At 49.3% G+C, this 10958-nt stretch overlaps 3 protein-coding genes across 3 annotated transcripts; 2 read left to right on the forward strand and 1 right to left on the reverse strand.

The window, feature by feature from the left end:
• Nucleotides 1-208: 208 nt before the first annotated feature.
• LAESUDRAFT_814571 (uncharacterized protein) lies at nucleotides 209-2123 on the forward strand. Its single transcript, XM_040914603.1, has 8 exons — nucleotides 209-491; nucleotides 563-787; nucleotides 848-939; nucleotides 994-1128; nucleotides 1200-1361; nucleotides 1430-1749; nucleotides 1802-2002; nucleotides 2065-2123. The coding sequence occupies exons 1-7, from the start codon at nucleotides 389-391 to the stop codon at nucleotides 1842-1844; spliced, it is 1080 nt and encodes a 359-aa protein (XP_040761464.1). The 5' UTR covers nucleotides 209-388; the 3' UTR covers nucleotides 1845-2002; nucleotides 2065-2123.
• Nucleotides 2124-3509: 1386 nt separating this feature from the next.
• Nucleotides 3510-5145, forward strand: LAESUDRAFT_751541 (uncharacterized protein; the record flags this gene model as incomplete). Its single annotated transcript, XM_040911672.1, has 3 exons — nucleotides 3510-4724; nucleotides 4796-4995; nucleotides 5049-5145. The coding sequence occupies exons 1-3, from the start codon at nucleotides 3555-3557 to the stop codon at nucleotides 5143-5145; spliced, it is 1467 nt and encodes a 488-aa protein (XP_040761465.1). The 5' UTR covers nucleotides 3510-3554.
• Nucleotides 5146-6760: 1615 nt separating this feature from the next.
• Nucleotides 6761-9318, reverse strand: LAESUDRAFT_716096 (uncharacterized protein; the record flags this gene model as incomplete). Its single annotated transcript, XM_040907222.1, has 8 exons — nucleotides 6761-7276; nucleotides 7343-7443; nucleotides 7529-7607; nucleotides 7887-8065; nucleotides 8372-8638; nucleotides 8870-8919; nucleotides 9159-9217; nucleotides 9283-9318. The coding sequence occupies 8 exons, from the start codon at nucleotides 9316-9318 to the stop codon at nucleotides 6761-6763; spliced, it is 1287 nt and encodes a 428-aa protein (XP_040761466.1).
• Nucleotides 9319-10958: the final 1640 nt, after the last annotated feature.

Below are 10958 nucleotides of genomic sequence, written 5' to 3' on the forward strand. Positions count from 1 at the left end.
TCAGTTGAGGGAAGCTCTCTAGGTCTTGGGACAGAATCAGGTGATTATCATTCTACGTGATGCGATGTGGTACGGATGAGCCCATGAGTTGTATCACACGACATACTGTACATCGATCATGTCCACACAAAATCGGTATTGATCAGGAGGTACAATGGGAACATATGGCGCACCAACAGCCATTTTTGACAGTCCGCAGCTGAAGCTTGTCATCGGATGTTTGATCTGCAGGAACGTGATATTTCCATTTATTGATCGCGTCGCCCTCGTCTTTATGCTGTCACCTGTGGAGATCGGCAAAATGCGCAACTTGGTTCAATGGATGTCTTGAAGTTTGGCGCTATGTCTAGACGTTTACGGGCCATCTATCTGCGTCTCATTTTTGCACATGGCTGAACCAAAAACCTTCTCGCACATACTCTCGAAGAAGGTCGATGTGAATCGATTGAATACGTTCGTCTGGTCCACTTCTATACCTCGGATGGCAGTTGGTACGTTTCCAAAGTTCATGAACATTAGGGCAACAGATCAAGTGACTCAAGAAACTTGCCCCTTACCACAGCTCTAAATCTGCATCGTCGCTCACATGTCACCTCACGTACTCTCTATCGTTGGCTCCCGCTGATCGCTGAGTATTGCGTGTGGAACCACGACTATCGACTCTATCCGGTAGAGGTTAGGCCTCATGAAGACTTTCTCCGGTACGAAGTCAAAATCAATGGAGATGAGATACCTCCGGAATCCGATTATCTAATTAGTCCTGGTGACTATGGCATCTTCAAACCCGGTACGATGCATACCATCACTTCTGGCTAGTAAAAATATTATATCGACTGATCTCTGATAGGAAAAACACCTGTCGACCCCCCAATTGATACACGGTCTGTTCCATCATTCCTGTACATCGTGAATGATGTACTTCGCCGCAAATATGCTACTGTGCTACACATCTTGTCTGTAATGCATTCAGATACTGACTCACAGTACTCAAAGGTTGATGACATACTCTACAATGGCTTCGAGAAGGGCGTACGCGCTCGCGATCCACGATGCATCATTACAGGAAAAACAGATGGAGATCTGGAGGCGACGTGGATTGTGCCTCCTCTCGAGTTTCTTTTCATCTATGTATGAAGCCATACGACGTTCCAACTGATCTACGGTTTCTGATTGTACGATGCTTCCACTGCACATTATAGCGAGAAGACCGCGACGACTCGCTGAATCTGGAATTTCCTCTCATGCCAGGCCCCAACGGTATGCTCGATATCAAGCCACTTCAGTCGGTCCGGAACGGTCTACTCATGCATCCGGAGCTTGCAAGACTCTTCGAAGACAACTCATTCTCGATCGATATCGATGTACGTCTTCAATAGCTGTATTTCCTGTACCGAAGCACCCAATGTGCACGACCTCTTCTTAATAACAGGACAACTACCGTATCGTCTTTTTCAAAGATCCCTCTGACCTCCTGCCAACCGAGCTTCTGGACTTGATCCCCACCCACTGCTACATCGCCAACGGCACTGATGGCCATCTTCCAAGTACGTATCTGCTGCGGAAGCATTTTATTATGTCTCTCCGCGTCAACTGCTGTGGGGCAGATCTTCGGTGTGAACTCACTTTGTACGATTTGCGCGAGTTTTTCGACTGGCTGGATGAGAGAGGGTACCAGTCTGATGCGATCGACCCACACTGGGAGTCGAATGTGGGCGCGTATTGGGTCGCTTGGCAGAGCATGTGTAAACGGTGCGTAGATGATTTTTCGATGTTGCCGTTCAAGCTGAGCTGTGCATTGCAGTCTGCAGATGATTGATGGCACTTCAGTACCTCAGGAAGCTTAGGAAGGCTGCCTCACCGTTACCCATCCTCAATAGTCTGTTGTCCTGACCCATCCCCATCGAGTTAGTATTGTAGCCATCTAATAAGACCGTGACCCTTCAACATTTCCACTCAAGATCTCCATGAATACATAGCACTGCTAGCGTACTGTTGACATGTGGTATGTACCTGGCATGCCTTGAGTCTTACCGGTGACTGAAATGATCTCCATAACGAAATCAGATGTTATTACCAGGCTGTCTTATCTTTCGTCCCCGTCGATCTCAATAGGATGTGCTCTCGCAGTTCATATAAAAGCGTCGTCCCGGTGGTTGACAAATAGCGCTTGTGGATGACTCTAGTACGCCACTTCAAAATCATAAATCTAACTATGGCGAAAAGGGCTGAGGTTCTCGTCATAGAGAGCGAATCATCCACACTCTGTCCAGGTCCAACCTGACGTGTGCCTCTGAATATGATCCCTCCTATGCCATTACGCAAAATCCATCAGTGATCTGTGCTCTGTGGACCTACTTGTCTAACTTGAACACCTCGGTATAAGTGAGCAAAACATCAATTATAGCCTTATCTGCTCTGCATAAGCAGATTCAAGTACAGTTATAACAAATAGGTGGAGTTACTGAAGTAAAACTTGAATATGAATGAGCTGCGCACTACCATATTAGCACGGGGTTCTGACAAGTTGAGCGTAGCCAAAGATGCCAATGGATCTCGACGTTCTCTACTACTCTAGCGAATGATTTGATGCTACTACCACGGTGTTACGGGGCCTCATCGGAGCTCCTTATCCTACGACTTCATCGTTGGGTCTCAAGTCTTCAAATCAGCGACACTCTACGAGCACGATATGAGTCTGTCATAACGGACCTGACACCAGGCACTCGGTTCCACCGCATCGCTCAAGCAGCCAGAAGACAGACTTTTTTCAGTGTCGGAGTCCTGATATTTCTTCGTGTGGGTCTTCTGCATTACATGCAGAAGACCTAAAACCTAATCCTAGCAGAACCATGTCAAAGATGGAGCTTTGGCACAATGTAGACTTGAACGCCACACCGAACGTTGTTGTGCGAAGCCAATGAATACAGAGTACAGGTGATGTCCTGATCTGGAGGACACCGAGGGGATTCGTGTTCAAGATGTACACGTAAATGCTTATAATAATCTTCGCAGGTTCGGCCGCAGCCAAATTCCGACGGCGAGAGTTCCGGGGCCACAGATATGACCAGTTATCGTATGGGGATTCGCCGGTTCTCATGTGGCCAGCATCGCTAGCCATACAGGCCACAGAATTACAGTGGACGAGCTTCATGCCAGGGCCTACATCATTTGCACAGCAGGTGGCCTTCACGGCGATCCATGGATTCGCGGAGTAGAGGCCATTAAAGCGTCAAGGCTCGAAGATGATTTGCCCTCGGCCCGTGAACGGCCACATCTGAATAGTCACGATACGAAGTGGTTCTTCCTCCACAAAACGTTCGGCCACGACAGGAGGGCCATTAATTTCCGCAGCCTAGGCAAGCCAGAGCTCCATTGAATACTTCGGCCACTCCGTAATTTCTACAGGAGCATGCCCACCCATGCTAAATAATCTGTATAAGAGCCCCTGTGGTCGTCTACTCCGCCGGCCTACCGCTCTGGGTCAAGACTCACTAGTCCAGGTGCTCGTCGCCCTTCGGCCACCATACGTCCGCTCCACCGCATACCTACCAAAAATGTCCTACCCTTCAACTCCCAACGACGACCAATTCCGCGACATCATCGAGTATCTACGGAATGCGGAGCGCTTGCAGCTACCTGAGTACTTCCCAGCTAGCTGGTCCTCTTTGGAGAGCATGATTATTCCTTCACCAATTACTATCGCTGATGTTCCTGCCACCCGAGCAAGCGCCCTCGAACGTGCGCAAGACGCCTTGAATTCGTTCCCTCCGACACTGCAACGATCAAGGTGGCTGGAACATTCTTCTCTTATAGAGCAGGCCCGCGCGATTTCCATGCGCACGATCCGCATTTGCCGTGGATCCCGGCTGGACGGCTCAAACCTCCAACCATTTTCGCAGGCTTCCGACAGCCGTGCCGCTCTTCCCTCTTCGCTCGAACTCGACCGGATCCAGCGCCAGCAGTCGATGTATATGTTCAGCGAGAACATACACCGGCGGCCCTCTGCGTCTCTGATGTCGGCGGCGAGCCGTGGGCCACAGCGAGGACCAGCTCTTGTGGCAACATACACCGGACCCGAGGCCAGAACCGCAAGGCCGCCAGCTTGGACAGTCCTCCCGCTCGTCCCGTCGTGGGGCGCCCGGAACGCCTCTGGCTGCCGCCACGCAATGCCGCTTGTACCATCCGGAAACGTCGCGATACTCCCGGCGGCGGTGTACGGAGTGGTGGTTCCGTCCAATCGTTCGGTGGCACCCCTCGCGCCTTGCGTGCACAACGTAGCGTCTCTCCTGCCGCAGACGGGCAATGTGGCACCGCGCGCGGTGGCGCAGAGCTCTCGATGCTCCAACGCCGACGACAGTGGGGATGCTACTTTGATGGCGGCGTCGTCGGCTCGTGCGTCTCTCGTGTCAACGACCGGCTGTGCGGCGCCTGCGGCGCATTTGAAGGATGCGGCATGCACTACACAGGAATCAACGCCAGCGGAGGAGGACGAATCGCCACCGTCGTCGCCAGAGCTGCCCCTGCGGACGATCGTGCGAAGCACCAAGGTCGGGACCGATAAGGATAAGGGTAACGTTCGCAATCTGCCGATAGCGTCGCATATCGACACGGCTCAAAAGTCGCCCAAGCAACTGGTCGGACAGGCACATAGTTCTCGGCTCGGGAAGGTCAAGCGGGTAGAGCCGATCAAGGTCTATAAGTGGCAGAAGGAAGGCAGGACGCCTGTAAGTGTCCCATTTTTTTGCTCTTACCCACCATTATGTGTTCTCTCTTATTAACCTGGGTGAGTCTATAGTATTATTGTGCACTCTGCCACGAGAGCATGTCGCCAGATTGCAAGACGACGCAGCGACACAGGCGATCGGAGAAGCACATGATCCGGTTGGCCTGCAGGAAGGGCCGCTCGCCCACGTCGTCAAGTGCATCTCAGATGGACCCAGACGAAGGGACATCCCAGGACCTTGAGCCACTGGTGTGTCCGTATTGCAAGATAGAGTGAGCTCGTCGATACTTTGGTGTCATGATCGGGGCAACTGACCTGGTCAAAGGTTCAAGTCGAACCGTGATGACTCGTTGAGGCGCCATTTGAAGCTATGTGTGGCAGTGGAAGAGCGGGGGCACGAGGGTAAACGCGGGGAATGTTAAACCTTTCGTAAATGTTGTTGTGGGTTCATGAGAGCATTAGAAGTTTATGTGTGACTTACACTTTAGATCCATCTCGGATTAATCGACATATTCCGTCGGCATCAATCAGTTCATCTTCTAAATCCGGAATTGTTTTTTTAATATCGCAGTGTACGTGTGGAGTAATGAAAATCAACGTGATTTGCAAGATGGTGCAGAATCAGGCGATGGTGACACTGGTGTTTCGTTTCCATGTCGAAATGAGAAATGGCACGCCGTACTTCATCGCGAAGTGAGTCAGGACGCAAGAAGTACGAGCGGGGAACGGTAGTAGAGCAGATGATACATTACCGCCGTGGCAAGTACTCGTTCAACTTCAGAGCAAGCGCTCATGAAGCGCTCATAGCGCGCACGAGCACGTGGCGTTCAAGCAGAGGCAATATAAAGTTACTTATTTGGCTCACTTTGTTCACTTATTGTAGCTTGCCGCCACCAAATGCGTAGAGGGCTCACTTGCACATCGGGAGTTTTGTCATTTAATCCGGGACAAAAGTACTATTGTAGCGAATCTCATTGGTCAATTCAAATTTTGTCTGTACTTTTCTCCCGGATTAAATGACAAAACTCCCGATGTGTTGGGTTCACTTGGGGGTTTTCCCACGCTTCACTCGTTCACTTGTAGCTTATTGTACCTCGCTACTCCTCACACCACTAGCTTCCTTGCTGCATCCTACCCTCCCTTGCCTCGCTGTCTGTTCCTCGTCATCCACCACAGCAGCAGACCCATCACGAGTGTGACACACACAGCCTTGAGGCAGCATTTACGTGCATTGCCAGCTGTTCTCCGCTCTGTCACATTAGGACTTTCCATTACATCAAGCCGACATTGTACTGACCTATTACCTTGACTCATATGGTGGTCAACATTGTCTAACTGCATGGGATGCTGCGTGATTCACACCCAAGCTCCAGGATGCCCTTCTTGCCTATCGATGCAGCCTCAACACCTGCGCTGCTGAAATGCAAGTCAGTATTTCTTAAAATCTTTTCGTGATTGGCATCACACTTCATGAACGCATCCGGCCAATGCCAGGTCTCATGCGATATCTCATTGAGGTCCACATTCACCAGCAATGCTACCATATAGTGCAGTTTTGATTGGGTGCTGGTAACTCCATTTGCTTATGCTCTCGTGTACTGTCACTTATATTCACTTGCGCTCGCTTACACTCACTTGCACTCACTTATGCTCACTTATGCTCACTTATGTTCACTTATGCTTACGTATCATCACTTATGCTCACGTATTCTCACTGGACAGCATGTACGCTCACTTACAATTGTGTAGAGCCTGAACCATCACATATATCAAGCACTCATTCTGCTGTAGCACACCACGGAGACATGAACACACCAGCTCATTCAAGGCTTTTTTCGCTGGCACTTCTCACCATGCGGCAGCCCTTGTGGGGGTCGATACACCATCACCAGGCATGCACCACATCTACATCTTTGCAGTTATTGTGAACATACTCAAACACATTCTTGCATTCACGTGTCCTGCAGCCTGCATTTTATAGCTTCACGACAAGACTGTGTCTGTGTACATACAGTTTACAGATACAGTGATTGTCGATCAATTGGTTTTTCCCTTTATTTTCCTGACCTTTGCAGGCTGCCCATTAGACTTGTCAGAATCAGTCCACCTATGCTTGTCACCTGCTCTCAGAGCCATCTCCAACTCCACATGTTGAGCATCAGGCTCCCTCCCCACTATTAGTTTCTGTTGCTGAGCTTTAGCACAGACACGTGGACGTGGGCGTGGACGTTCTGTGATGGTGATTTCTGTCAGAATGTAGGATGGCCCTTCAGAAAGTCCGGGATCCTCAGAAGCAGGCCATATGTACGCTTCCCCACTAGATGTTTGAATATGAGCTAAGGACCCTTCTGCTTGTACCTCCAAGCTAGCGATAGTGTGAAGTTTTTTGGATAGCCCTGGGTTGAGGTGCGCTGTCGCACCATAGTCAATTCTATGCCCGAATATAAGAGGGGCTGTGGTGTCAATTGCATCATCGCATGCAGAAAGAGCTTGCTCGGGTATGCTTGAGAGATGCAGAATGACATATTTGCATGTAGCCAGCTCTTCTATAACCTGTGTAATAAGATGGAAAAGCTGCAAATCATCTGACGCTGCACATCTGAGATATTTCCGAAGTACAACGAGATTGAGGAGCAGTCCGCTGGCACCAAGTATCACATCGTCGGGGCCAAGTTTGATTTTATAATCTGGTATGATGGCTTTGAGGCGTCTGAGCATATCTTGAAGAAACACATTGACCAATGAAGCATCACCCGGCAAGAGGGGAACAGAGTATTGCTCATGATAACTGAAAGCCTGGTATACCTTGTTTCCTCCATTGCTTATGTGATTGCGCATATGTTCCATCAATCGCATCCTTGACCACTCGTCTCATGAAGTCTGTCTAGATGACAATATATGTTGGACCAGAGAAACTAGACTCGACGACTACGCTGCTCTCGAACTTTTTGCAGAATGCGGCGAAGGCTGTTAACATCGAGATTTCACCCTTGGCTCCCGCTGCACTTCACCTGAGATTTTGATGATCTTGACTCTTTGCCACTTGGTATCAAGCAGCACAAGGGTTGATGAGCATGGGCGACAACTGTCCTAGCAGCACGGAGCCTGACGCGAAATTCCCTGTTCGCAGCTAGTGTGCAGTAGCAGTAGGGCGTCGCCATACTTGATCATCAAGGGCCTCTTGTTCCCTCTTTGACAGAAACTCCCCCAAAGGATGCTCATGCTCATGCATCCCTTCATGCTCCCAGACCCCATAGACTACACCATCCCGTTCAATGTTATAATGGTATGTCATGGCATTGCACTTTTGCAGCATCTTATTTCCACTAGGGCATTGCCAGCCTGTGCAGGGTTGGCATAGCTATTCCAAGCAAGCATTGACATCTGTCTTGGGGTGCGTTAGCTGACTGCAGCCTTTGCACTTGATGACGCCCAAACAGCCACGGCATTGGGCCATGGTATCATTGTGCGGTATAAGCCCCTGCGACCTCCATACATATTTTGTCGCCTTCCATGTCTTGTCGCACTGCTCTTTTACTCTGCTTGGTCACACGCGCTCATGACTGACTTTACCTTGAGGCCAGTCTGGTATGAAGGAACGAGTGGTGAGGATTTTTGACACTTTTCATGATCAACTTCATGGCATACCGGTACAATCAACCAAATCACTCTTGGCGTGCCCATTCACTGAATCTCCTGAGCCTCTGGCATCATGAGAAGACTGGACTTCATTCTTCATCAGCTTTTTCTCTCTCTTCTCTGTCTCAGTTGTATGAGGAACACTGAGGAACACTGACAGAGGATACCAACCAGCAGGAAGCCATATAGGTGTCGACGCAGCTGTGGCATGCAGGCCGTATGGTGGAATGGTGGTACCAAAGGGTAGCGGCATTGAATATGGCCGAGTTTGATTATCTGGATGCATAGACATGGGGTGTTGACCATTAGAGAGAGATTGAGAAGCCAGACCATAATCATGATGGGTGAATGAGGCTTGGCCCACATGGAAAGGATAAAGAGGGTCGTGGGGTCCTAGATAAGGTGGAAATGAATAAGGCCCACTTGTGTAGCTCCATGGCGGAGGTACAAACACTCTCAGATAAGGAGGGACAATTTGCTCTGGTGGTCGTGGCAGCGAGTGCTGACCTGCCTGTTCATGAGAAGGCCTAGCATGCCAACCGAAGAAATTTAAGAGCCTGCAAAACATGAGCGCTATCACGGGGCCTTTGTAAAATGAGCAGATCATGAGCAAGCATGGCGGAGTGAGGAGAAAAGTCTGACTCAATAGTATTCATCATGAAAGCTTCACGGAAGCAAATCCATGACTTCCTTATATAGTAAGAGCTACAAAAAAGCCTAACATACAAACATTAATGCTGGTTAACATGGATGAGCTTCGGCATCACAGCATTCTGACAGGAATGAAGCAACTTACCTACTCCAATCGGCAAGGTGTCCGAGTTGCGCATCAGCTAATGCCATGGCCACGCCGAGCTGATAATGTCATAATTTGTTTATCAATCACATTCTATTGGCCATCACATTCTGATTGAGCGCACCTGTCCCTGCAATTGATCATCCTCGAATAAATGCATGTTGAGTTCGCAGATAGCAAGGGACTGGTATATCTGGCACTGTACAGTGTGGATCACTGAGCAAGCGATACGGCATGTTAAGCACAAGGAGAATGCACAGGATTTATATGCACAGCATCGGCATGTACAGCACGATGCCGACCATTGACACATGAGAAATGTCGCTCTGGTCACCAGTCTAGCTTGCGATGTGGGTTATTACTTCGATGGGTCAATAATACTCACGTCGAAGTAAGGCCACCATGAGACGAATCATTGCCAAAGGCTATGTACCTGTACATCAGCATCCGCACATCACGAGGTGTGTGAACGTGCTGAGGTGGTGAGAGGAAAACTGGGAGGTTTGACGGTGATGGTGGTCTAGGCAGGTGCAAAATACAGTCTTGGATTATTTGCACAGTAGCTGTCTGAGTTCAATGTGGCGGATGCATAGTGAATCAGCCAGTTAACAGAAGGGCTGGAGAGGGTGGAGAGGAACAAATCTGAAGACTTTACTGCGACTGCTGATGCCTATTTTGCCTGGCAGGGGCCTTGTGTCACAGTATTAAGTGGCACCTTTCTTTTTGCACCAATAAAGTCATCATTCGGCAACCACAAGTGGTTATTCGGACGCCAACCTTCATATTGGTCTCACAAAGTGGATACTTAGACAAACAGCACAATACCACCACATACATTGCGGATATAACTGTGTCTACCACATGACCACCAAGCGCCCATGATTCAGCCACCCAGTCACGTGACACTGGCCACTTACCCTATCCGGAAGTTATCAGGTGTTGGTCACGTGACACCAGGCCACTTGCCCAGAACAGAACTCTTCGGCCCACAATAGGCTTATCCATGCTCATTGGACCATCAAGCTAGCAAGCACCCAATTTGCTGCTCAATAGCAGCACCAACTACATGGCTGCCAAATAGTAGCACCAGCATTAGAATATGCGCTATGGCAGAACCCCCATTGGCCACTCAATAAGTGGCACCACTTCAGCCACTCAAATAGTGGCACCACCTTCAGGCAATTATCTCATTGGCTAAAGTAGGATTACCTTGGCGTATCTACGGCCTTTATAGATAGTTGCTATAGCGAAGTCCAGAACCATTACTGGTTTTGGCAATATGTTCACATGTAGACAGGACAGGACCCCAGTAAGTACACCATAGTTAGAGTACCCAGGGTCCACCACTACATGTATATAAGCACATGAGGATCTAAGGGAAGACCTTAGATTCATTCAACTATTGTATGCGGCCAGCAGGCCAGCTCCCCCCTTTCACCTTTTGTGCAAGGCCATGCATTGGGGCTTTGCCTTGATTGCTGGTTGTATGCCACTGTGCGCCATCCTCAGCCTAGCCCTTGTGGCAGGCTTTTATGTTGTGGATTTATTTGTGCAGGTCACACAAGCAGACTTGCCCTTAATTGGTTTAAGTGCTTTGTGCTTTGTGACATTTGGATGAATCTGCATGCACGCCCCCAGCTTCCTGCTGCTGGTGTGATTTTTTGGTCCTAAACATGACCACCTTAAACAAAACTGTTTAATTTTTGAGCCAAGCGAAGAAGACCTAGAGTTATTCGCTTGTGCCTTTTCAGCCCAAGAAATCCAGGTGTGGGCGCACCTTTTTTGACACTTCCATCATCA

Source organism: Laetiporus sulphureus, assembly GCF_001632365.1.
Source record: "Laetiporus sulphureus 93-53 unplaced genomic scaffold LAESUscaffold_38, whole genome shotgun sequence".
NCBI classification, from domain to species: Eukaryota; Fungi; Basidiomycota; class Agaricomycetes; order Polyporales; family Laetiporaceae; genus Laetiporus; species Laetiporus sulphureus.

Coding starts and splice junctions, on each gene's coding strand:
- LAESUDRAFT_814571 (XM_040914603.1), top strand. CDS start 389: ATGGCTGAACCAAAAACCTTCTCGCACATACTCTCGAAGAAGGTCGAT. Junction 1,129..1,199: donor TCGAGTTTCTTTTCATCTAT/GTATGAAGCCAT, acceptor TGCACATTATAG/CGAGAAGACCGCGACGACTC. Junction 1,362..1,429: donor CATTCTCGATCGATATCGAT/GTACGTCTTCAA, acceptor TCTTAATAACAG/GACAACTACCGTATCGTCTT.